Source organism: Miscanthus floridulus, chromosome 3 (genome assembly GCF_019320115.1).
Source record: "Miscanthus floridulus cultivar M001 chromosome 3, ASM1932011v1, whole genome shotgun sequence".
NCBI classification, from domain to species: Eukaryota; Viridiplantae; Streptophyta; class Magnoliopsida; order Poales; family Poaceae; genus Miscanthus; species Miscanthus floridulus.
In genome coordinates, this window is record NC_089582.1 from 225,344 (window position 1) to 251,718 (window position 26,375).

At 49.2% G+C, this 26,375-nt stretch overlaps 2 protein-coding genes across 2 annotated transcripts; both read right to left on the reverse strand.

Moving 5' to 3' along the window:
* Positions 1 to 2,111: 2,111 nt before the first annotated feature.
* Positions 2,112 to 3,705, reverse strand: LOC136542927 (uncharacterized). The gene is made up of 2 exons (XM_066535538.1): positions 3,328 to 3,705; positions 2,112 to 2,120 (listed from the first exon to the last, which is right to left on the reverse strand). Exons 1-2 carry the CDS (start codon positions 3,703 to 3,705, stop codon positions 2,112 to 2,114), a joined length of 387 nt encoding a protein of 128 aa, XP_066391635.1.
* A 1,556-nt stretch (positions 3,706 to 5,261) lies between these two features.
* LOC136542928 (uncharacterized) lies at positions 5,262 to 5,597 on the reverse strand. The gene has a single exon (XM_066535539.1). It carries the CDS (start codon positions 5,595 to 5,597, stop codon positions 5,262 to 5,264), a length of 336 nt encoding a protein of 111 aa, XP_066391636.1.
* Positions 5,598 to 26,375: the final 20,778 nt, after the last annotated feature.

The window sequence follows — 26,375 nt, forward strand, 5'->3', positions numbered from 1 at the left end:
GGTGAGCCAGGAAAGGCCTAGTTTGTCCTTCATGATGAGGAAGAGGTGAAGCTTTGGTACCTGCTTGGGGAGAGAGGACTATCGATGGAGTCTGATCTCACCCTTACCAAGGCAAAGCTTAAGGAGGCCTTAGAGAGGGTTGAGCTCATCCAACATGCCATGACTATCGACCTGCCACGCATTGCAGAGGTAAGTTTTCTGCATTCCTAGTGTTGTCATTGATTCCTTGGCATTTAAATGGTTGTCTCAGCATGCTTGCTTCTTGTCTCGTAGGACCTAGCGATGATGTCGATCCGCAAGTCCCGGTTTCTTCGGGAGGAGCATGGTCGGATGGAGCAAGAAGCGGTGGGTCAACGAGGTCAGGTGCGAGCTAGAGTTCACCCGCCATGAGTCCCAAGACTGGGTGGCCGAGGCAACGAGAGCACGGGCGATAGAGCTGTGTGTGGTCGAGCGGGTGACTACTATCGAGCAGAAACTCAATGCGGCGAAGGCCCACTTAGCAAAGACCGAGGCAGCACTCAGGAAGTCCCTAGATGCTCTAGAACCAGAGCGAAAGGCCCGGTCGGATGCCGAGTGGGAGGTCGTCGTGCTCTGGGGGCAGATGCTCAGGGTAGAGGAGTCGAACACTCAGCTGCTCAAGAGGGTGACCTAGCAAGAGGAAGGGCTCTCCATTCTCGAAAGCACCCACCACGGTACATACCTGTTCTACCCTCGGTTGATGCCTTGATTTTTTCTTTTCCTTGCTCCTGAATTTGTTGTCCGTTTCTATAACTGTGTGGAAAGATCGGCTCTCTAGAGCAAGAGCTGGAGATGGTTAAAGCAGCGATCGGTTGGAGTGCGGAGGTACTGGCCCAGTCCCTTGAGGAGTGACACACTCTCGAGGGAGAGCTCGACTAGCTTTGCAACATTGCGTAGGTGGTGGTCTTTGAGGTGTTCGGGTCGAGACCGAGCACCAGTACGCCCGCCATCTAGCTGGCGGAGGTCCCAAATAAAGTTCGGGTGCTGACCTCTGTGGCAACCCACTACCCTGATCTGGAGTTCGGGGCCATCTACAGTGGATATGCCGACGGGTGGAGCGCAGACAAGATCCATGTGCTGGGGGAAAGTTTGGTGCCACACGCATAGGTGGTTGCTAAGTAGGTCACTGCGTAGTGGGTGATGGAGGCTTGCCGTTTGACCGTGGCTGGAGATGTGCGTCGGAAGACGTCGTCTAGCCTACAGAGGCCGCGGAGGCCAGGTCAGAGGCTAGCATCGTCCCGCCCCCAACCAAGCCAACTGTCATCCCTACCATAGCCGAGCCAAGCGCCATTGTCTCGACCACAAATGAGCTACCTTTGTCCTCGCCAACCGCACCATCAACCGATGCCGCCGGGGGGCCACAGTAGAGTTAGAGTAGAAATAGTCAATTTATGTAAAAGATGAATTCATGGGGGAGCACCCGTGTGAACAGTTTTACATTCGTGAATATTTTAAGTTCGTTTTGTGATGAAATCAATCATGAGGGGAAGCTTGTCCCATCCGCCCTTGTTTTTATCCTTGCGTAGCTTTGTTTTTTATCATTTCTTTTTCACACCTGCCCGTTGACCCATAGGCTGCAACCTTAAGAACCTGGGTGTGGCCCATGAGGCTCAGCTACTCGTAATTGTAGGTCATGGTGGGGTGTAATCGGTCGGGAGGCTAAAGCGCAAGTTACGTAGGGTAATCAAAGGAACGGAATGCCCTTTCGTTTGGGCGATGCCCTTTTGTTTGGGCCTAAAGTGTTACTACATGATAGTAAAAAATGGAAGGTGGTGGTATCGTACCTGCGTGGAGCCCCCGAGTGACCCAAGTCGAGAGTGCTCGGGCTGGGGCACTGTAGGAGAAAACGTTGAATGGAAATAAACGGTAAGATCGAGCTTTAGGGAAAGAAACAACGTAACTGTTTGATGTTCCATGTGTTGGTGAGAACATTGCTGTTGTTGTTCTTCAGCCGGTAGGCACCCGGTTGGATCACCTTGGCCACCACATACGGTCCTTCCCATGGTGGAGAGAGCTTATGTTTGTCCTTGGTTGACTGGATCCTCCTGAGTACGAGATCACCGACCTCGAGGATCCTCCACCTGATTTTTGTTTCATGGTACCTGCATAGAGTTTGCTAGTAATGAGCAGAGCGAATGATGGTCGTCTCATGAGCCTCCTCGAGCAGGTCGATCGTGTCCTACTAAGCCTCCATGGCTTGGTCTTGGTCGAAGGCCTTTACTCTTGGGGCGCCGTGATTGAGGTCGGATGGCAACACTGCTATGGCTCTGTATGCTAGGAAGAAAGGGGTGAACCTTGTAGACCGGTTTGGGGTCGTTCTTAGGCTCTAGAGGATCGCTAGGACCTCTGCAACCCATCGCCCAACATACTTTTTGAGTCAGTCGAAGATGTGGGGCTTGAGTCCTTAGAGGACCATACCATTGGCCCACTCGACCTGACCGTTAGTATGCGGGTGTCCGATCGAGGCCCAATCGATCCTGATGCCGTATCTGTCACAAAAGTCTAAGAACTTCTTCCTAGTGAAGTTTGTTCCGTGGCGGTGATGATACAGTTAGGGACACCAAACCGATTGATGATGTTGAGGAAGAACTTGACCGCCTCTTTCGAGCGGATATTGGTGATGGGCTTCACCTCTATCCACTTGGTGAACTTATCCACCGCCACGAGTAGGTTAGTGAAGCCATCCGGGGCCTTTTTGAGGGGTCCGACCATGTCGAGGCCCCAGACCGCGAATTGCCAGGTGATAGGGATGGCCTGAAGCTCCTGCGTCGTAGGTGAGTTTGCCGAGCATAGAACTAGCATCCTTCACATCTATGAGCAACCTCCTCTACATCTCAGAGTGCAGTGGGGCAGTAGAAACCTTGGTGACAGGCTTTCCCAACCAGCGACCTCAGGGTCACGTGATGTTCGCAGATTCCATCGTGGATGTCAAGGAGGAGCTGTTTCCCCTGGTGGGTCAGGATGCACTTCATGAGTACTCTAGATGGACTCCATTTGTAAAGTTCATCACCGATGGCGACGAACGTCTTGGCGCATCGAGTGACTCATCGTGGTTTAGTTTTTTCTGGTGGGAGGACTTCTTCGAGGATGTAGGTGAGCAGCGGCGCTCTCCAATTGGCTGGATCGAGTGCCATCACGGTGATGTCACCAGGCGACGTTTCCATGGAGATGCCAAGGTCGGAGCCCCGAGCGCTCAGTTGGGGTCAAGGCATGTTGGGGGGTTGGAGCCCCTAAGTGCCAGATTGGTGTTGGAGCACGTCTGGGTCGGATCCTCTTGATGCGGGTAGACGGCTCGTGGAGGTCGTTTACAAAGACCCCATCGACGGGCGGTTCCTGTCTGGCCTCCAATTTTGCAAGGAAGTCGGCGACGTCATTGTCCTTTCGAGGGACATGGTGCAGTTTGATCCCTCGGAACTTGTCCTCGAGCTTGTGCACCTCCTGGCAATACGCCGCCATGAGAGGGCTCTTGTAGGAGGACTCCTTCATGACTTGGTCGATGACCAACTCTGAGTCGCTACGGACATACAGTCGCATGGCGTCAAGCTCAACAATGATGCGCAGTCCATTGATGAGGGCCTCGTACTCCACGGCGTTGTTCAAGGCTAAAAAATGGAGACGGATCGCATAGTGGAGCCTGCTCCCTTCTGGGGAGATCAGAACCACTCCAGCCCCCAAGCCGGGCACCATGACTGACCCGTTGAAGTAATCGTCCAGTACTCATGGGTGACGTCTAGGATTGGGAGCTGGACTTCCATCCATTTGGCGATGAAGTCGGCAAGAGCCTAGGACTTAAAAGCGGTGCGGGGGACATACATGATGTCGTGGCCCATGAGCTCAAGAGCCCACTTGGAGATTCAGCCGGCGGCGTCGTGGTTACAGATGACCTCCCCGAGTGGGTTCGAGGTGACGACCATGACCTCGTGGTCGATGAAGTAGTGTAGGAGCTTCTAGGTTGCCATCATCATGGCGTACAGAAGCTTCTGAACCTAGGGGTAGCGAATTTTGGTGTCGGTGAGTACCTCACCGATGAAGTATGATGAGGACGTCGCTCACAACGTGGTTGCTTACCACGATGTAGAGGAGGAGGGATTCTCCCTATTTAGGAGCGATGAGGATTGGGGCCAACGTTAGTGATGTTTTGAGGCTTTCTAAAGCCTGCTGTGCCTCATTTGTCCAGACGAATGCGTCTATCTTCTTGAGAAGTTTGTAGAGAGGCATCCCTCGCTCGCCTAGTCAGGAGATGAAATGGCTTAGGGTGGCCAAACAGCCGGTGAGCCTCTGTACACTCTTGACGTTGCGTATAGGGCCTATGTTGGAGATGGCCATGATTTTTTCGGGGTTGGCTTTGATGCCACGCTCAGACACGATGTATCCAAGCATCTTCCCCTTTGGAACCCCGAAAACACATTTTTGGGATTCAATTTGACGCTGAACCTTCGGAGGTTTGCGAATGTGGCTGCCAAGTTTGTGATTAGGTCGCTAGTTTGAGCCATTTTCACCACTATGTCATCTACATAGACGGCGATTGTTGGTTTTGGCCACTCGACTTGGTTAGGTTGGTTGGGCGGGTCGATTTGGTTGGTGAAGCATCGCTGCATGCATCGTTGATAGGTGGCGCCAGCATTCTTTAGACCGAAAGGCATGGTTACATAACAGTACGAGCCATATAGGGTGATGAATGAAGTCACGACCTGGTCGGACTCTTTCATCATGATCTGGTGGTAGCTTGAGTAGGCATCCAAAAAGGAGAGGATTTCGCATCCTGAGGTAGAGTCAACTATCTGGTCTTTGCGTGGCAAAGGAAAATGGTCCTTTGGACATGCCTTGTTGAGGCTAGTATAATCAACATACATTGTCCATTTCCCATTCTTCTTTTTCACAAGAACAGGATTAGCTAGCCAGTCAGAGTGGTATACCTCTTTGATGAATTTGGCTGCCAAGAGTTTGGCGATCTCCTCGCCTATGGCCCTATGCCTCTTGTTGTCAAAGCGACGCAGGCATTGCTTGGTGGGCTTTGAGCCCGGGATGACACATAGTGCATGCTCGGCGACCTCGCTTGGTATGCTCGGCATGTCAGAAGGCTTCCACACAAAGACATTGTGATTTGCACATAGGAAGTCGGCAAGCTCGCTTTCCAATTTGGCTGGGAGCTTGGTCCTGATCCACACCGTCTTGGTCGGGTCGGTGGGGTTGATCCCCACCGCCTTGGTTTCCTCAATCAGATAGAAGGTGCTTGAGGAGGTCTACCCGTTGCGGTCGGGGATTGCTGGAGTTGCTGAATTACTGAGCTCCGAGAGTTCGGTGGAGTTGATGACGGCAGTGGCGAGCTCGTAATGCTCATGGTCGCACCTGTAGGCGTGCAAGAAAGTGCTACCTATGGTGATGACACCATTCGGCCCCAGCATCTTCAGCTTGAGGTAGGTGTAGTTGGGGATCGCCATGAACTTGGCGTAGCATGGCCACCCCAAGATGGCGTGGTAGGACCTTGGAAAGTCCACTACCTTGAAGGTTAGGACCTCCGAGCAAAAGTTGGCGCGGTTGCCAAACGTGATGGGCAGGTGTCGACACAGAATTTTCATCCCATGCTGAGGACACACGCAGCAAGCCAAAAGGGTCTGCTCGATGGAGCTGTAGATCCACCTAGCTTCAGCGCAGGGGTGGTCGATCCTACGCACTCCTCCCGAGACGTGCCAGTCAATTTGACCCTGTAATTGACAAGGAGAGAAAGTTCATCAGTAATTAAGGGCAGAACTTACCGATGTTGCCAGACAGTTCCGAATGTGCGGCTCTGAGAGCCGATATGAAAGGAGATCGACTAAACAACAGATTCTAGCATATTCATGAGAATAAATCAGTTAAAGCTTATTGAGTTGTATAAGAAGAATCGGTTATCATTCAGGGTAAATGTCGTTATTGAACAAATATTAACCAATGGCAATAAGATGTCAACGATGATTGGTTTATGCTGAGCCAATGATTACAAGTAACCGAACCCCTTTTATATAAAGAAACAATTCAACGCCACTTAACCGTTTAATAAAGGTAAATCTAATGAACATGTTAGATCTCATCTATCGCTATGACCAGTGGGGCATGAGGCAGAATCATGTAGGCCATAGAAATAACTATAGACTCGATGACCCTAACTCATTACTAATATTAGTGGGGCATGAGGCAGAATCATGCAGACCATAATACAATAATAAGATCATGGGGCTAACCTATCTTTACTTCAACGGTCTCGTGATACGAACTGTTCATGAAAGCACTCAATATCGGCTAAAACAGCCGATTCAGGCATAACACACAGCTAAAGTCATGCCTTAATAGGAATACATCTATCAAATAACAGTCCCCACTCCACGGTGCTAACAATGGGGTGTGAGGCAGAATCACACAGGCCATGATAACGGGCCATGGAATGGTTCTCGCTAGCCAATAAATCTACTCAAGACGCAACACGCCTTAACCGCACGCTATGCACGATCAGGATTGACATAAAACAGCTGATAAAACATAACTCATCATTTAAGGTGTAGATTAGATCAATTTAGATTAGCAAACGATGGGCTAAACAAGATATAAGGCCGATCTAGATCAATCCCAATCGGGCAGAGTGATATTGCTGTAATTAGATAAATAATGAAAGCAATAAGCAATATCGGTAACTTAATGAATCTACCAAAGACTACCATCCTAAGGTAGAGCCGATAACTTGACCTTGATCTAGTTCATGCAGTGGGGGTCGACCGGATCGATGCAGCCATACTTGAACTAGACAAGAATCGATAACTAACTTATACCAGAGTCGCAGTGGAGGTCGACTGGATCGATGCAGCCGTACGAACAGAGGTATAAGCCATGATGGTACTTACAACAAGCAGTGGAGGTCGACCGTATCGATGTAGCCGTACTTGCTAAAGAACTCGCCGAGATTTACTCTACTCCTACTCCTAAGGGGTGGTCGGAGCTAAAAAAGTAAATAACTTGTATATTGGATTGATTGTTTTTTCTACAATAGCCGGGGCTTGATATTTATACCCAGGACCTACACATGACTCCTGTCTAAGCATGACTCATCACAATTTTTGACCCTAAAGAAAACATTCCTAATTTAAGATAACTTGGACTCTAATCTTTCCCTTTTTGTAGAGTCCAACATGTTTCATTCTGGCGCCGAACGTAGCCTTTGTCGTTATCCGCTGGCGCTATCTGAAGAAAGCCGATCCCAGTTTTTGCATCTGAATTAGCTGGTTCCAATCTGCACGCAATTGATCCCTTGATGACATGATCTTGGGAGCTTTCGAGTCCTTGCGACTCTTCTTCCAAATTTTGATGCCCCCAATTTTGGGATAAAAGTAATTTTATCCCAAAATTATCATGTCTGTATCCCTGATTGGTCCACAGTCATGGGTAGAGAACCTTGATCTAGGGTGCACTATTTGTCATCAATTATGTCCACTCATGAGCCTATGCCTCAAAACTTTTTACAAGAGCGTCACTGCTTCACGGACACTTGGATTCATCTTCCCGGGCCGGCTATAAAATGCCTATCCGACCCTAGCGAGAGCAACTCAACAATTCAGCCATGTTTTTCTTCCATCTACTCCCTCGAGCGCCTCTAGTTCTGTCGGACCCTCCATGGTCCATTCTCTTGCTATGAAGATCTTGAGCGGTTAGAAGAATTCTTGTGCATAGGGTGATTGTGTCGCTCATTCTAGCGCCTTGTCAAGCAAGAGAATCAGCTACTATAGCTAGAAGAAGTCTTGTGACATCACCTGTGTCTTCTCACCATGCTCGCAGAGCTGTTCTAGTGTTTGCAAGGGCTAAAATGTGTGGACACCTTTCCCTTGTTTGTTTCACTAAACGCCCGCTGGGAAAGCCACAGGCTTCTTTCCCATAGTTTCTTGATTTACCGAGAAATTGGCTGAGCACATGTTAGGCGGGTGATTTTTCCTCTTCTCAGGCACAATTTTATCAATGGGCCAATGTCGATTCGTTTCACGACGACCTTCGGCCTTGTGGGGGCCCAAACTCCCTTCAATCCAAAGAAGCCTTGATAGGTTGATCTCTGTTATCTCTTCGTTATCTGTCCCCTGAATTCCCGGAGTGTCGTTCCACCTCCGTTTCCGATTCCAAATTCACATCCTCGGTGAAATCTATCTTCTTGCCTTTTGGGATATATATATACAAGCCACGGCCGTGGATCGAACAACAACCCACTTCGTCTCAAACTTTCTGCATCCTTAGTATAGCTTCTGCTTTTCCGTAGGTTTGAGATTATGGAGAACATCAAGAGGTCTGCTGAAGAGGCCCTCACTGGATCTACATCATCGCACCAGTGCATCCACCATCAAGAGGGTGCAACTTGTGATGTTCCCATCATCCCAGAGCAGAGGGCTGACTCTACTCTACTCAACCCTTGGGGTCATCCTTAGCACCAATTTGTCGCCAGCTCCCCTGCTATATGAGGATGCCGAGAGATAACGATGACCTGATCGCTTCCATTGACCGGACCAGCGAGAAATTTGTCGACTGCCTCTCTATTGCGGAGTCGGCTCTAGCCATAGTTCAAGGCCGATCACCTCCTGAGGCCAACCCGGTGTGGGAGAGGCTGGCCAAGGCTGAAGCCAGAATTGCCGGTGAGACATTTACCATAATTTTCTGTTTCTTCTTCAACTTTTATTCTCCAAGATCCTGCTCACCTTTTCCTTAAATCCTTTAGATCTATCAGCTCAGCTGGAAAGCCTTTGTTTGGCTGCGGACCATGCGACAGGATTCGTCAATGCTAGGGGCGCCATTCCGGTGGTTCGCTTGCATGACATCCTGAACCGCGTCAGAGAAGTCGCTCTTCACGGCGTTCGTCATGGTGCTGTCATGGCATTGGCTACTATGCAAGTTCACTCCGGCCACGATCTTTGGCTTCTTCCTCATGGAGCTTTAGTCACCAGATACCCCAGGATTATGAGTGACTGGTTGAGGATTTCTTCGACATCGCCAACTTTGTAGCCCTGACCTCCCAGGCCGATGATATAGTAAACAAAGTATTTTCTGATCTATAGCTTGTAATAAGTGATATCAGTGAATAACTCCTTCATCTCTAATGATTTTTACTTCATCCATCACTTTGCTCGTATTTGCCTTGCTCCTGCAGGCGATACACATTGTACCGGCTTTTATCCTTCTAGGTCTATCTTCGCACTAGAAGCTATATCCTTCTGGTATCGGCTATTAGAGCTGGCAGCCGAGCAACTTGGCTGTCAAGTGTTAATCGAAACGTTAGGGTAATATTCCTTCAAATATTCCCCATTTGATTGCTCTATTGAATCCTCTTCTCCTTTTAGTGTTTCCAAAGTGTAAATATCGCCAGGCGCACAACGCTTGATCCGATAAGGTTTCTCCCGATTAGGTGACCATACCAGCTATCTCGCTTTTGGCTGCCAAGGGTAATCCATCTCCAGCTTTCCATGGAGTCTCATTGCCATTGACCACCATAAGTCTTCAAAAGCATCCCCAGATCAGCCGAAGAAGTCAAACAGATCGCGGGAGCTGATACTATTTGGCTAGAAATATTGAGAGCGATCCATGATGTTTCAAACTTGAAATATGTATGTCAACATGTATCCTGTGTAGAATTGATCATATTCTCTGTTATTTAATTACGCTTCTTTTCTCGGCTAAAGAGCCGATTTGTATAGTCGATCCTAGACTTCTAATCCAATCAAGTCTGAAAACACGATATTTATTAAGAGAACCCTTCGATTTCCTACCTTCAGTTGCTCAACGCCGTACTTCCATCGGCATTAGTGAAGTGGCGCTTCGCTTTCTATTAATTGCGGTTACCTTTTGCACATCCCGAGGCGTCCACCTCTTCGCTTCAGGTCTTCAAATTCTAGCCGATGGTTTTGGCCTCGAACACATCTCTACTTGCAACTATTCCTTTGCTCTTCTTCGCCTGCTAAAACCCTGTAGCGGTTTTCCTTCTCCCTTTTGTAGATCCAATCATCCTCCATGGCCGGCGAAGACAACCAAGGCAAGCGTGCAGTGGAGGAAATCCTGGAGGAGAATATGCCGATGAACCAGCGTCTCTGACGCATGAGGTGAGATTGACATTTCTTGTTTATGATGATGAACAGTTCTGACTCGCCTACAGGTTTGTTGTGAATGATAGTCTCCGTCCTCTTCCCAAGGCCAGCGGGCCTTCTGACGCCGCATCTTCTGTGCCGGCCTCGTTGTCGGATTCTTCCGACTCCTATAATGGCGACGACGCTCGGCGCTACCTTCATGAGTGGAGGATGGCACAAAATTGCTATTCCGAGGTGACTTGGGAGAACGACCAACTAGGGATTCACCTCGGGGTCTCTCAGGCCGCCCTTCACACGGCTGAGGAGGAGGCCAGCGCCATCCAAGTGTGGCTGACTAAATCCGATGTCATGGTGGCGGGTAAGATGAACTCCATGAAGGCTCTTTACCCTGACTTCCATCATCTTCATCTTGACCGTCTTCTTGTTTTTGTGATTGTCGGCCCTGACAGCATAGCTGGAATCTCTCCAACTGGTGGCGAATGCGGCCGTAAACGCCGTCAATGCCCGGGGTTCCCTTATTGGCGCTCATCTCCAAGACGTCCTGGTCTGCGTTTGGGAGATCACCCTCCACGGTGTTCGTCATGGTGCGGTGGTGGCACTGACTGTGGCACAAGTCCGAACTAGGTATGAGCTCCACGCCATGGAGACTGGTTTCCCAATGGGCGATGGACCTGAGGAGCATGAGGACCTACTTGAAGAATTCACTATGGCAGCGGAGGCCATAGTAGACATCACATCTGCTCAGGATGTGGTGAACAAGGTCTTTGATTAGTTTGTACTTAGGATAATCTGATGAACAAAGACTCCTGTTCTTTCCGTGAATGTACCTTGGTACAATGCTCTTGTGTATGACTGTTTTTTATCTTTTGTTTTTGCTCTATAGGCGATACATATTGTATCGGCTTTTATTGTCTTTGAAGATTTTCGTTTTTGAACTAGAGGCGATACCTCTCTTGTACTGGCTATTAGAGCCGAGAACGAATCGGCTATCGAATGCTGATCAGATGCTAGGACAACGTCCCTTTAAATATTTTGCCGCAAAACTTTTCATACCAAAGGTTAGACGATTGACCAACCCAGGTCAAGTATCCAATTAAATGAAACAGATCTTCTCTAAGAAATCCATTAACTCTGAATCGCACTTACACTTTGACTCAGCATTCACATACGTCGGCCTAAACTCATCTTCAAGACTCAACACTTATTTTTCCTTTAATCCAATGGCCGATGTGAAGCCGTGACTTTTCTACTAAAATAAACTCTCAGAGCCGATCGCTTGCATCAGCTGTTGGCTTTCATTGCTAATTTTAATGAAGCCTCCTTCCCATGACTTGCCAGAAAAACATTCGAAGTCTCCTAGTTCCCAAAAGACTGGATCGGCTGTTGCGATGCTCACAGACTCATCTGCGTGAACTAGTTCGATGTCATCTCCATGCCATTGAATCAAACACTGATGCATGGTTGATGGTATGTAGCAATTCGCATGAATCCAATCACGACCGAGGAGCAAACTGTACGACCCTTTTCCATCGATGATGAAGAATGTGGTGAGCAGAGTCTTACTCCTGATTGTTAGTTTAACGTTTATTGCCCCCCGGGTCTTAGATATATTACCTCCAAAATCCTTAAGCATCATGTCAACCTCCATCAGATCTTCTGGTCCTTTGCCAAGTTTACAAAAAGTAGTGTATGGCACAAGACTGACAGAAGCACCTCCGTCCACCAACATCATGTTCATCGGCTTCCCATCAACAAGACCTTTCATATATAAAGCTTTTAAGTGCCGATGTTTGACTGGTTTGTCAAATATTGCTTGCTATACAACCATCAACTTGGCGACTATCTCCTCATACTCTGATTCATCGAAATCCGAATAAAATTCTTGATCTATCAGAGCTCTGAATTCCGATGGCAACAGAAAAGCCATTTGGATATTAGCCGATGGTTGCTTCCTGTCGGCTATTTGCTTGGTACGCCACACTTGAGTTTTACCGAATGCCTGAGCCTGTTCCATTTCTTTATTCCTTAGGCATTGCACCCTTCTCTTCTGGCTTCTTATTAAACCTCCTAGGCACCACTGGCCTTCCTACCACACATATCTTCTTTCAGTGCTTTCCTCTTCATGATCAGCCCAATCCTGATCAACGACTCTTTTTCCAAGCCGATCATGAACACTTTTATTTTTTAAGCGCCGATCCATGTTATTATGATGATATGCATCTTGAGCATGGATAGACCGGTGGTTGGTTTGAGACTGCTTATATTCCTGATATTGATTGCTGCATTCTGGATAGTCATGTCTGGTAGGCAACTTCAAACCTTCATTCCAGCAATGTCTGAAGAAAGGACAATTCCAATGTAATTCGGCTTGTTTCCTTTCATACCTTTCTTCTTTTAGTTGATGCTGGTATGCTTGATCTTTCAACCAATGCTGATAATCCTTTTCCTTCTGCCACTGCCATTTATTCAATAGAATCCGAGATGTGACCCGCGGCTTCGTCATCTCTGCTTTTGACGTCTTCCCCTGCTCCTATCGGTTCTTTTGCTCGGCACGATGTCTTCTAATCTCTCTGTACTTGTCAGCCGATATTTGCATCTTGGGATCGACTGTTCCAGCTTCTTCTGATTTGGTTGATGTTAGGACCTTAGTTTTTCCTTTGAATAGCCCAGCATCAACCATGTTTTGATCTCCTAGGATGGGATTATCATCAACTTTTATTTTTCGAGGCGTATCAAATTTGAGCCTCCACTGCTGAATAGCTCTCTGTATATGCTGCCTGAAGATTTTGCATTCATTAGTGGAATGAGAAGTAGCATTATGGAACTTATAGAACTTCTTATTCTTCAACTGATCAGGGGCAACATGACATGACCATCGGGCAACTTGATCTGCCCTTTTTCAAGCAAGAAATCGAAGAGCTTATCTGATTTGGTGACATCAAAGTCATAGCTCTCCTTGATTCCTCTTCCCCAAGGATTTGGCACCATCACTGTCTTCTTGCCCTAATTCCATTTAGCCGCAGCAACCTCTTCTTCTTCATCTTCATAGTCGTCATCGACTGAGTATGGATCATAAGCTTCAGCTACTGTGGTACTCTTCTGGAACTGGGTATCTCTGTGCATGCTCTAGAATTGGCTATTGAGTGCTGCTACTCGTTGAGCCAATTGTCCCAAGTTGTTAAATTCTTGTCCTAGCAGCTTTTCTTTCCACATTGGCAGCATTCCTTGAACAGCTAAAGCAGCTAGTTGATCATCGGCCAAGTTTAAGGAGAAGCACAAGTTCCTGGTTTCTCAGAACCTCAAAAGAAATTCAGTGCCCAATTTATTAGTCTTCTATCTTATAGTTGTCAGATCAGTAATCTTCTTTTCTCCTATCCCAGTGTAAAAATATGTATGAAACTTCTTCTCCAGGTCAGCCCAATTGGCAATGGAATTGACTGGCAATGATGAAAACCAAGTGAAAGCTAGCCCTGATAAGGACAGAGAAAAGAAATGAACTCAATGGGCATCCTCAACTGATGCTTTGCCCAATTGTGTAAGATACCGACTGATATGTTCTATCATGCTTGTACTGTCTTGGCTAGTGAACTTAGCGAATTCTGGGAGCCTGTAACTTGTTGGAAGAGCAACCAAATCATACCATTCTGGATATGGGCATTTGTACGAAAAGGTCAGCCCTTTTGGCTTTAGACCGGACTGATTCTTCATCATCTCGGTCACCCTCAGCAATAATTCATCAGCTTGCGGATTTGGATTTCTCTGCACCTGCTGACCCATCTATAGATTGAAATCTCATGTGCCCTGATATCTTGGATTTGGCATCATGTGAAGGGTATTGTAATCTGTGCCATAGTGATACTCTTGTGGAATCTCAATCTGCTGGGTCCTTTGCTGGCTTGCTGCTTGAAGTCTCTGATTATAGACATAAGGATCTATATCTCTACGGATCCTTTGAATTGATGGTGCTATTTTTTGAGCCGACAATGGTATGTGGCCTGATGTGCCAAAATTGATCACCTGGTTCTGACTTTGCCCCGCCGGCTGTTGCACATGCTATACTGATGGTCCAGGATTGTACTGTGTCTGATTTGCAGTAGTTCCTTGAGTTTGTTTAGATGAACCCTGAACTATCTGGACATCACCACTACCAGCTGGTGCTGCTTCTTGATGGCTGGTACCAACTTGATTGGTCCCTTGGGTTGACGGATCTGGAATGTTGTAATAAGTCGGCCCACCTTGACCAACTGGAAACCCATGAATCACCTCTTTCATGGCATTGTGGAATATATCCATGAAAGCTTTGTTATGGCTTGATATGGCATCGCGAATAGATTTGTCTACAACTTCCTTAAAGAAACGCCTGTCTTCAGCTTCAGTTGTGTCTGTCTGCCCATGTAACAGAACTCTTGGTAGTAGAAATTTCTGAACAATCATGTTGTCACGTGTTTTGGTGTAGGACAACAAACATTTGTTCTGAAACTCCTCTGTAGCTTTACTGATGATACCCTTATCCCCATCAGGTAGATCTTCATAATGCAGCATAAGGATGTCGTTGTTGTTGTAAACCGCCATGATGATTGTGGGGTCCCACCGGGCGTGCCAGAAACACGTGTTGACACAGAATTTTCATCTCATGCCGAGGACACACGCAGCAAGCCAAAAGGGTCTGCTCGATGGAGCTGTAGATCTGCCTAGCTTCAGCGCAGGGGTGGTCGATCCTACGCACTCCTCCTGAGATGTGCCAGTTAATTTGACCCTGTAATTGACAAGGAGAGAAAGTTCATCAGTAATTAAGGGTAGAACTTGCTGGTGTTGCCAGACAGTTCCAAATGTGTGGCTCTAAGAGCCGATATGAAAGGAGATTGACTAAACAACCGATTCTAGCATATTCATGAGAATAAATCGGTTAAAGCTCATTGAGTTGTATAAGAAGAATCGGTTATCATTCAGGTAAATGTCGTTATTGAACAAATATTAATCAATGGCAATAAGATGTCAACGATGATTGGTTTATGCTGAGCCAATGATTACAAGTAACTGAACCCCTTTTTATATAAAGAAACAATTCAGCACCACTTAACCGTTTAATAAAGGTAAATCTAATGAACATGTTAGATCTTGTCGACGAAATATGATCGGCAGTCTACCTAGGGGTATGCCCAAGGTAGTAGATTATCGGCAGACAGATGCGCAAGCCCCAAACAGGACGGTGACGCAAGACGGACACGAGGTTTTATCCAGGTTTGGCCGCCAAGAAGGCGTAATACCTACGTCCTGCGTCTGATTTGTATTGCTGTATGTCAATGAGAGATGTTTTTTAGAGGGGTCCCCTGCCCGCCTTATATAGTCCGGGGGGCAGGGTTACAGATCTGGAAACTAATCCTAGTCAGTTACAATTGCCATATGTGGCCGGATAAGGATTCCTATTCTAACCGACCAGGATCCTGCTTGGTCGCCAAATCCGTCTTGATTCCTTGTGCGGGACTCCGATCAGGTTAACTGGGCCACACGTCATCTTTCGAGTGGACTGAACCCATCAATCCGGGCCAGCCCAAGCTTAGCCATAAGGGTATAGGGGTTAATACCCCCACAGCTAGTCCCCGAGCATCATGTATTATGCTGCGACACGCCATTTTAACCTTCTCCGACAAGCGAGGCTTGAATCCTTGATGCCTCCAACCACCATCATCACCGGAGAAGTAGGTTGTCCGAAGAATGTATGGTGCTCTTAAGAAAAAAGAAAAAGATTTCTGTCCTGAGAAGTGTGCCCACTTGTATTTCTGATAAGAAATGTAAGTGGTCTTGAAGCATAGCGTCCTTGAACATCAGAAGCGTAGGGATCGAAAAACAAACACATTCACCGCAAGGTGAAGTGTGCCCACTTAGTCCCCGAGCCTGGTAGTAGGTGACATAGGCACGTGGTGCCAGGGTCTAAAAAGAATTCATAGTTTAGTTGAAAACCGAATTGTCGTACAGGCAAAACATGATGCACTGGCAGGTGCATCGTACCGACGTAGTCCCCGAGCTTGCTGGAAGGCAAAGTATGAGCCTTGTAGCAAGGTCTAAAGAAATGTCTCTTAACTGTATGTGAGTATAAATCACATGTAGCCAAGGAGAACCATTATTCAAGCGGTGGTCGGGGCAGTCCCCGAGCATATTAATAATCCTTATAATCATTCAAAGCACAGGGGTCGATTTAAACAAACACATTCACCGCAAGGTGAAGTGTGCCCACTTAGTCCCCGAGCCTGGTAGTAGGTGACGCAGGCACGTGGTGCCAGGGTTTGAAAAAGAAATTCCACTAAAGTTAAGAATCCAATTGCCGTACAGGCAAAACAAGACACACCGGCAGGTGCATCGTACCGACGTAGTCCCCGAGCTTGCTGGAAGGCGAAGTATGAGCCTTGTAGCAAGGTCTAAATAAATGTCTCTCAACTGTATGTGAGTACAAATCACATGTAGCCGAGGAGAGCAAAACTATAAGAAGTGGTCGGGAGAGTCCCCGAGCACGGCGGTGGTCATAGTAGTTCCTGAATATGGTAATGGTCGGAGCAGTCCCCGGGCACGGCCGTGGTCGGAGCAGTCCCCGAGCACAAAAGTGGTCTGGGCAGTATCCAAGCACAGTAGTGGTCTGGGCAGTTCCAAGCACAGTAGTGGTCTGGGCAGTCCCCGAGCACAGTAGTGGTCAGGGCAAATCCACGATCACTTGCGCTGCTTGTATTATTATTTGGTGTACTTATTTTTCTCTATTCTTTGCCAAGTCCAGTCTAACACGTCTGGTCAAAAAAGTAAATAGGTATAGTACGTCATTCTGTCTTCTTCTTCTTTTTTTTTTTTGCAAACAGTCGGTTGACACCTGTATTAAGGTGTGTCAGTGTGGACCCTCTTACACCATCAACGAAGAGGCGCGTACACTGTTAACGAAGGAGCACATTTATTGGCGCAGATTTCGAGGTTGTGTGAACAACCGTCTGCGGCGCGTGCGCACGACTCCCAATATTCTCGGGCGAACGAAACGACGGTGCTCTTTGTTTTATATAATGTAGATCTGGTAAGTTACTCACACCGTTCCCCATTGTCATCCACCGCCACAACCTTCTTCTTCTTCCTGCCGAAACCCTATTCCCCCAAAAATCATCGCCAATCCCCTCGGTCTTCCGCATCCACACACTTAGTAAGGACGAACTAATGGCGAAGAGAGACGCCCAGAAGAAAGGCGGGGTCATGGCGAAGGAATGGTGGAAGTCGTGGAGCAATGAGCAGACCATCGAGGACCTCGTCGCCATGGGAGTGCTCCACAACAAGGCACTTGCGGGATGGCGTGCGCCGAAAGGAGAAAGCTTCCCCGATCCACAACCAGGTGAGATTGTGGTCTTTGAAGACTTCTTCAAACGGGGTTTTGGGATTCTAGTGCACCCTTTCCTTCAGGGTCTCTGCTTGTACTACGAGATTGGGATTTGCAATCTGCATCCCAACTCGATTCTTCTTGTCTCCACCTTCATCCATCTCTGCGAGGCTTATGGTGGCTTCCAGCCCCATTTCGACCTCTTTCGCCACCTGTTCTATCTTCGGAAGAAAGGGAGCGGTGGCTCGAAGATCGTCGGAGGCGTCTACCTGAACCTGCGTGACGGCATGAAGGCTCAATACCTTCACTGCCCCTGGAACACCTCATTGGACGAGTGGTACAAGAAGTGGTTCTACATCCGTGAAGAGCCGAACACCATCACTCTGTGCGATGTGGGGCTGATTCCAGAGAAGAAGAGTAGCTGGTCGGAGAAGCCCGAGAACTTGGAGCAGATCGCCGAACTACTCGGGATGATCCCGTGGGGAAGGCTTGATGGCCCGAGCGTGGTCGGCAACTTCATCAGCTGAAGAATTCAGTCCTGCTAGAAAAGGATTCATCCTGGCTTCGAGTACCAAGGAGGCGCTGATCCAACGAGGACCAGGAAGGAGCCGCTCGACAAGATGGAGATCAAGGCCAGGATTGGAGAGCTGTTCAACCTGGCCGATCCCAATTATGTTGCACTGAACGCCATCGAGCACGCCTTCAAGCTGGCTCGACCTCCCCCAAAGGTAAATGACGCCTCCTTTTAACTGTAGAGTCATGTTGTATCAAGAAAATAACTGTCTTTTCCTTCATTTTGTGTCTCGGTGTAATGGCCGTGATCGGGCAGAAGTGTTCATGTCGCCTCCCCCCGGTGTAGAATGGCCGCAAGCTACCGGCCCAGCCGCCCAGACCAGCGCCAGGACCGACGACGTTCACTGGGCGGTTCTCGAGACCATAGAGGACTCCTCGACCAGAGCCGCTGGCAAGCGTCCGGCTGCCAGCAAACGACGTCAAGCCATCTTCCCCCTGTCGGATGACGAAGCAGAAGATGCGGACATCTTCTGGCTCGTCCCCCGAAAGAGGAGAAGGCAGGTGGGACCGACGAAGCAGGGTGGCTCCTCTGGGCCAGCAGTTGTCACAGCACCGACCACTGCGACACAGAGGACAGGCGAAGGAAACATGCCACATCATACTCCGACGCCCGTACCGGAGGTTGAAAAAGTCCCGGTGGAAACTGCCGAGGAAGCGGAGCAGGGGCGGTCGAGGAGACGTTCCTTCGCCACATCCTTCCGCAAGTCGAAACTGTAAGTATCTATGTTTTTTATGTAAGCTTGCATTTTGCATTGGATGCTATTATCTTCTGAATTTGTCTCTGAATGCATTAGATCGGCATCCACCGAAAGCCCCGACCAGCTAGCTGGGTGCGGAACGTCCTCACCAACAACGGCGGGACAAACTGCCTAGCACCCAGCCGTGGAGGAGCCCATGGCAGGGACTTCGCCTGGGCTTCAGCAGGCGGACGACCAGACGCCAGTCCCCGAGCAGCTGGTCAAGAAGACAACCGAGCAGAATACAAGTGCTCCAAGCACGAACCCTGCTGAGGCGGATACCACGGCACCAAGGGAGCTGGAACTAGCCGAGGGGCAGCAGCCAGAAGTTGCCCAGAACATGGTTGCCGACGCGACGGCTCGTGGGAAAGCCCTGGTGGTCGTGGAGTCTGCGAACTCCAGACCAGTGCCGCCTCCCAAACAGGAGGCTGAAGAGGAAGAAGTGGAAGAAGTCCTGGGCCATCCCCAAGATAGGCGACAACATGTATATGTGTCGCACTATTGGAACGACGAATGGGTCATGCACGAGGAAATCCCAGAGGACGAAGAGACCTTAAGAGTCGAACGGGCGGCCAAGCGTCTGGTGATGAAAGTCCAAGTATATTTGGCTTGAGTTCTTTGACCCTGTTGTGTAGTCGAACCGTCTGACGTAGCTTGTCTGAATGCAGGACTTGATGAAAACTGCAAGATACCAAAAAAGGTGCTTCGACCAGATAGAAGGAATCACGACGACCAATAAGGAGCTGATGGCTGAAGTGGAACGCCTACGGCACCAACTTGAAGCCGCCGACCAGGAGAGGACAGACCGAGAAGCACAGAACCAAAACCTGGTCGGCCAGCTCAAAAACAAAGAGCGGGAGAGAACAGGTAAGTTTTCACCATATCATAGCAAGTGCGGGACTTGTGTTATTGTGTTCTTGGCAGTAATAGCTGTAATGCAGGTCTAGAAGCTGAAGTGACCCGCCTCCAAGGGGAGAACAGCCATGTGCTTGCAGAATGTGGTTGCCTGAAGGAGGACAACGAGAAACTGGCACGCAGCCAGTCGGAACTCCAAGACCACACTAACAGAATGAAGGACGACCTAAAAAGTAAGCACTCCAGACCACCTTTCTCATTCTATTGCCCACCTTGCCTTGTCGTGTCATCACATTTGATGTCTTATACTGCTTTCAGTTTTGAAAGTCAATGCCAAGAGGCACCTGGAGGCCGTGATCAAGGAGCGTGATGACTGGAAAGCACAATGCCTTAAGGCCACCGAGGAGCGGGACACGTGGAACAAGCGGTGCCAAGAAATGGCAACTGGCATTGTGCCCGTCCTCGACCTTATCGACCCGGCGCTCACAGAGGAAGAGCTAAGGACGCCCCAGCTTGGACTGGTCGAGAGATGCAAGCAAGCATGGGGATGGTTCCAAGACTTCGTAAAGGAGGCGGGTGAGTACACGGGTGCCCATGTGCTAAGCATGGTGCGTGCTCACTACCCCCTGATTGATCTCAAACGTTTGGAGGCTGGGTACCCGAAGGAGATAGACCCAGACAAGGCCGAAGAGCTTCGGATGGCCTAGCTGGATTTGTCATCAAAGATAATTGGCGATATTAACCTGTGCGGAGGTGGGACAGCACCTGTGCAGGGTATGCCATCGACAAGCCAGCTGGAAATGCCATCAGCTGCAAGCCAACCAACGAAGCCTGTGGTCTCGACCAGCCAGGCACCGGCGGGGCCATCCCCTTCAGCTTGACTAGCTCAAGAGTCCCCGAGACTCGAGTAGGGTATCAGAGGCGGCGAGCAGTAAATGCCATGCGCCCCGACCAGCCAATGTAATAGGCTTAGAGCTGTAGAAGGAGGACATAGTTGTGTTATTATAAACTTGAGCCTTTTCAGGCAAGCTTGTAATAACGTAACTGTATATCATTATAAGCTTGTTTGTTTTATACAAAACGTACTTTAAGCTTGAAATTTTTTGTTGGTGTAACTAAGTGGGAACGTGTTAACGTTCTGTTTAGTTGTACCGTTTTGCTCGACATGTCATCCTGAAAAGTTTGTGCGGCCCTAGTCTGGCATGTGGTCGGAGTGTGAGGTACTATGACCTGTGCACACGTGGACGCAGACAAGTCAAACCAAGGGGGACCTGCCGATCACCCGCAACGTAGAGAGCGGATCCCATGCACGTGTTGGGAGGAACCGGAGACAGGGCCTGCTCCGAAAACCGTAGAAGGAGTGGTGGTCGGCTTGTACTGGCTTAAGTTAGAATAACCATAAAATTCGGAGTGACACATTAGAGTGGTCGAAGAAATCATAGTTGCTTTAGTAAAGTAAATCGAAAATACAAGTAGAGTACATATCTCAGTAGTTAAGCATAGAAACGTCTAAGCTTGTCAATGTGCCATGAGTTCGGTACGTCCGTGCCGTCCAGATGAGCTAACCTGTAAGACGTTGGATGTGTGACTTCCTTGATCATGAAGGGTCCCTCCCATGGGGTTGCGAGTTTATGGACACCAGCCTGGTTCGTCTTCCACTTCAGGACTAAGTCCCCGACCACGAAGAAATGCTCTTTAACGTTATTGTTGTAGTACCTGCGCAAAACAGCAAGGTATTTGGCCGTGCGTACGCAAGAGTCAAGCCTTTTCTCTTCTGCGCTGTTGACTTCTAGCTCCCGTACTTCATTGACCTTGCCTTCGTCGAAGTTCTCTACCCGTGCTGATCTGAAAGCTATATCTGGTGGGAGGACTGCCTCAGCGCCGTAAACCATAAAATATGGTGAGACGCCGGTGTTACGACTGGGCTGAGTTCGGAGGCCCCAGACCACGGCTGGTAACTCCTTGAGCCATCTTCCAGGAGCTTTATCGTTTTCTCTGTACATCCTCTTCTTCAATGCGTCCAAGATCATGCCATTTGCCCGCTCGACTTGTCCATTAGCTCTAGGATGCGCCACCGAGACGTATTTTACAACTATGCTCCTTTCATCGCAGAAGTCCCAAAAAGCGTTCCCGGTGAACTGAGTACCCAGATCAGTAATGATGCTGTTGGGCACGCCGAAACGGTGGATGACCTGGTCGAGGAATATGACAGCTTTCTCTGAGGATGCCTGTACCAGAGGCATGTATTCTATCCACTTAGAAAACTTATCAATTAGCACGAAGACGCATGTAAATTTCCCAGGAGCTGGTTTGAAAGGCCCGATCATGTCCAGTCCCCAGCATGCGAAGGGCCAAGAGGCTGGAATCGTCTGGATCTCATGTGCTGGTACATGGATTCTCTTGGAGAAGAACTGACAACCCTCACAGCGGCGGACTAGCTTCTCTGCGTCGACCACTGCTGACGACCAATAGAACCCTGCTCGGAAAGCCTTACCGACCAGTGTTCTTGAGGCCGCGTGGTTGCCGTAGGAGCCAGAGTGGATTTGGTCTAGGAGATGCTCGCCTACCTCCTAGGTTATACACTTCATCAGGATTTCCTCCTTAGCATTTTTGCGCCATAACTTGCCATCGACGAGCAGATACTGCTTACTACGACGCATCAGGCGCTCATTTTCTGTTCGATCGATATAACCGCTACCATCTGTTAAGTACTTGATGAAAGGTGTTCTCCAGTCCTTCTCATGAGTGGTCGGAAGCGGCTCGGTTGTGCTCGGCGCCGGAACCATAGCCACTAATTGCTGGTCTGAAACTTTGTCGGTCGTTGAATCTTCATCTTCAATGGAGGGCGTGAGCAGGTCTTGGACGAATACGCCATGTGGGATTTTGGCTCGGGATGATCCTAACTTTGACAACGCATCCGCTGCCTGGTTCTTGTCCCGGACCACGTGTATGTACTCGATGCCATAGAACCTGCCTTCCAGCTTTCTTATCGATTTGCAATATGCGTCCATCTTTTCACTGGTCGTGTCCTAGTCCTTGTTGAGTTGGTTGATGACCAGAGCCGAATCTCCGTAGACATAGAGACGTTTAACTCCAAGCTCAACCGCAATGCATAGACCATGCAGGCATGCTTCATACTCGGCGGCATTATTAGATGCTGGGAAATAAATCCTGAGGACGTACCGGAGCTGCTCCTTGGATGGTGACACGAAAAGAACTCCTGCTCCCGCACCGTCGATGTTGAGAGAACCGTCGAAGTACATCGTCCAATATTCGTCGGATCCCGGAGAGGCAGGCGTGCTTAAGTCTGTCCACTCGACGATGAAATCGACGAGTGCCTGAGACTTGCTTGTAGTACGGCTTGCAAATTCCAAGGAAAAGGGGCATAGCTCCATTGCCCATTTGATGATGCGCCCATTCGCATCCTTATTGCGAATGATGTCCCCCAAAGGATACTCGGTCATGACCACCACACGATATCCGTCGAAGTAATGTCTCAACTTTCGGGATGTTATCAGTATGGCGTAGAGCAGTTTCTGAATCTGTGGGTACCTGGTCTTGGATTCGTTGAGTACCTCACTAATGAAATAAATTGGCCGCTGTACCTTGTAGGCGTGGCCCGGCTCGTCGCGCTCGACCACCATTGTAGTGGAAACCACCCGATCGGTTGCCGCAATGTAAAGTAGGAGAGTTTCATCTTCTCTGGGAGCAGTAAGTACCAGAGGTGACGTGAGGTATTGTTTCAGCTACGTGAAGGCAGCGTCTGCTTCCTCTGACCACTCAAACTTCTCGGACGCTTTGAGCAGTTTGAAAAACGGTAGTCCTTTTTCTCCTAATCTTGATATGAAACGGCTTAGAGCAGCCATGCAGCCGGTAAGCTTCTGGACATCCTTCACCTTTTTTGGGGGCTTCATGTCTAAGACAGCTTTGACTTTCTCCGGGTTAGGGCGTATGTCGTCGTAACTGACGACGTTGCCGAGCAATATGCCAGAAGGGACACCAAAGATGCACTTCTTTGGGTTTAATTTCCATTGGAACGCATTAAGGGCTGCGAAGGTGCATTCCAGATTGTCAACAAGGGTATGTGCTTCCTTGGTTTTGACAACTACATCGTCGACGTAAGCCTCGACGAGGCCGTCTTTTATCTTGTCATTGAGGCAGGCCTGTATAGCGCGTTGGTAGGTAGCACCGGCATTTTTGAGCCCAAATGACATAGTCGTGTAGCAGTAGGCGCAGAAAGGCGTGATGAAAGATGTCTTGATCTGGTCATCCTTTTTGAGAGCGATCTGGTGATAACCAGAGTAGCAATCGAGAAAGGAAAGCAGCTCGCAACCGGCAGTTGAATCTATGACCTCGTCTATGCGAGGTAAGCCAAAGGGGTCCTTAGGGCAGTGTTTGTTGAGATCAGTGTAATCAACGCACATTCTCCATTCATTAATCTTTTTGCGTACAAGAACCGGGTTGGCTAACCATTTCGGATGATACACTTCTTTGATAAATCCGGCTGCCAAAAGCCGTGTAACTTCTACCCGAATCGCCTCCTTTTTGTCGCGAGCGAAACGTCGTAGCTTCTGCTTGACTGGTTTGGCCTTGCTGTTGACATTTAAGGAGTGCTCAATCAAGTTCTGAGGTACACCGGGCATGTCGGAAGGTTTCCATGCAAACACATCCACGTTGCCCCTCAAGAACCTGACGAGCGCGTCTTCCTATTTGGGATCCAGGTCGGCCCCAATGAGGGCCGTTTTGCTGGGATCGCCCTCGACCAGCTGGATCGTCTTGTGCTCCTTGGACCTGATGTTCTTGCGTGGAGCCTCGAGCTCTGGGATCTCCAGGTGATCGGCCGAGGTCTTCTTAGCGTCGAGCATGGTCTCGGCCATGCGAATAGAGAGGTCGTGGGCCTCTGCTATTTTGAAGCTGTCGTCCTCGCAGGTATAAGCTGCGTATACGTTGCCCCTGAGGGTTAAAACTCCTTTCTCAGTAGGCATCTTGAGCACCAGATACCTGTAATGAGGTATGGCCATGAACTTGGTGAGCGACGGTCGACCAAGAATAGCATGGTAGGTGTCGTCAAAATCAGCGACCACGAAGTTGACGTAGTCGGTGCGAAAGTGGTCCGGAGTCCCAAATTGCACAGGTAGCGTGATCTGCCCGAGAGGTGTGGAGCTCTGTCCGGGGAGAACGCCCCAGAACTGTGCCTCGTACGGCTTCAGGTCCGCCTGGGCTATTTTCAGAGCTGGCAGGCTGTTCTTGAATAGTATATCAATGGAGCTGCCGCCGTCTATCAGTACCCTGTCGAATTGAACCTTGTTGATACAAGGATCGAGGACCAGGGGAAAACGCCCTGGCTCGGGTATGGCGGCCCATTGGTCCTTCCTGCTGAAGTAGATTTCACGGTGAGACCACGGAGGAAAACACGGATCGGTGAGAAGGTTGTCGGTGTTTGCCATGTTCAAGCAAGCGCGGGCGAGCAGCTTGTGTTCTTGTTTGGTCTCAATGGACACCTTGCCGCCGATGATGGTGTGCACGCGATCAGTCGGCTTGACGTATTTATGACGAGGGTCTGCATCGTCGTCGTCGTTGTCCTCATTGCGCTATTCCCCCGCGTCGTTAGGCTTGTCGGACGTATCCAGAGCCTGTTGACGCGTGTAGATAGTCTTGAGGACGCGACAATTCTCCATGGTGTGGTTCGACTTAGGATGGAGCTGGCAGGGCCCCTTCAATGCTTTGGCGTAGTCGTCCTCGTAGTTACGACGTCTGCTGCCCTTTTTCACGGTATTGACCTCGCGGTCGTCTTCCCGAGCGCGCTTGCTCCTGTAATCGTCACGGCGGTTGCGCCGCTGATTACGTTGATCACGATGGTCGCGGGAGTTGTTGCGCTGGTTGCGGCGGTCAAAATTGTCGTTCCGACCATGATTGCCGCGGTAATCGTCGTGGTGTGGAGGGTGGTCGGAGCGTGGAACCCTTGCTGCTTCTTCAACGATTATCTTTTTAGCGTCGTCAGTGTCCGCGTATTTCTTAGCAGTGGCCAAAAGCGCTGTTACTGATTCGGGTCTCTTCCGGAGGAGCTTGTCTCTTAGGGCATCGTGGAACCGAAGGCCGGTGACGAAAGCCTCGATTGCTTCGTTGTCGGAGATTGATGGAACCTTGATGCGCATCTCCGAGAAACGCCGAACGTACTCGCGCAGTGGTTCATCCTTCCGATCTCGGATCCGTTGCAGGTCGTACTTGTTGCCGGGTTGTTCACAAGTAGCGATGAAATTGTCGATGAAGGCCTGCCTGAGCTCCTGCTAAGAGTCAAAATAGTTCGCTGGCAAGCTAACTAGCCATTGGTGACCTGCATGACCAACAGCGACTGGGAAGTAGTTAGACATGACGTGCTCGTCAGCCATGGCTGAGCGGCACGTAGTTTCGTAGAGCATGACCCATAATTCGGGGTTTTCCTTGCCATCGTACTTCTGAAGTTTCTCGAGTTTGAAATTCTTGGGCCATATGACTTGGCGAAGGTGTGGAGTGAACTGCTTCAAACCTGGCGGGCCATGGGCAGTGTCATATTCCATACGGCGATAGCTTTCATGGGATGCACGATCGTTGGCTCTCTGGTTGATGCGAGCGCGCAGATCACGTCCGACGAGGTAATGGCGGAGATCGTTATTGCCATTGCGGTGATCTCGATTGCCATCTGGATTAGCCCTACGACCATGGTTATCACGGCGATTGTCGCGGTTATCTCGGCGGTTGTCGCCTCGAACGTCGTGGCGGTTA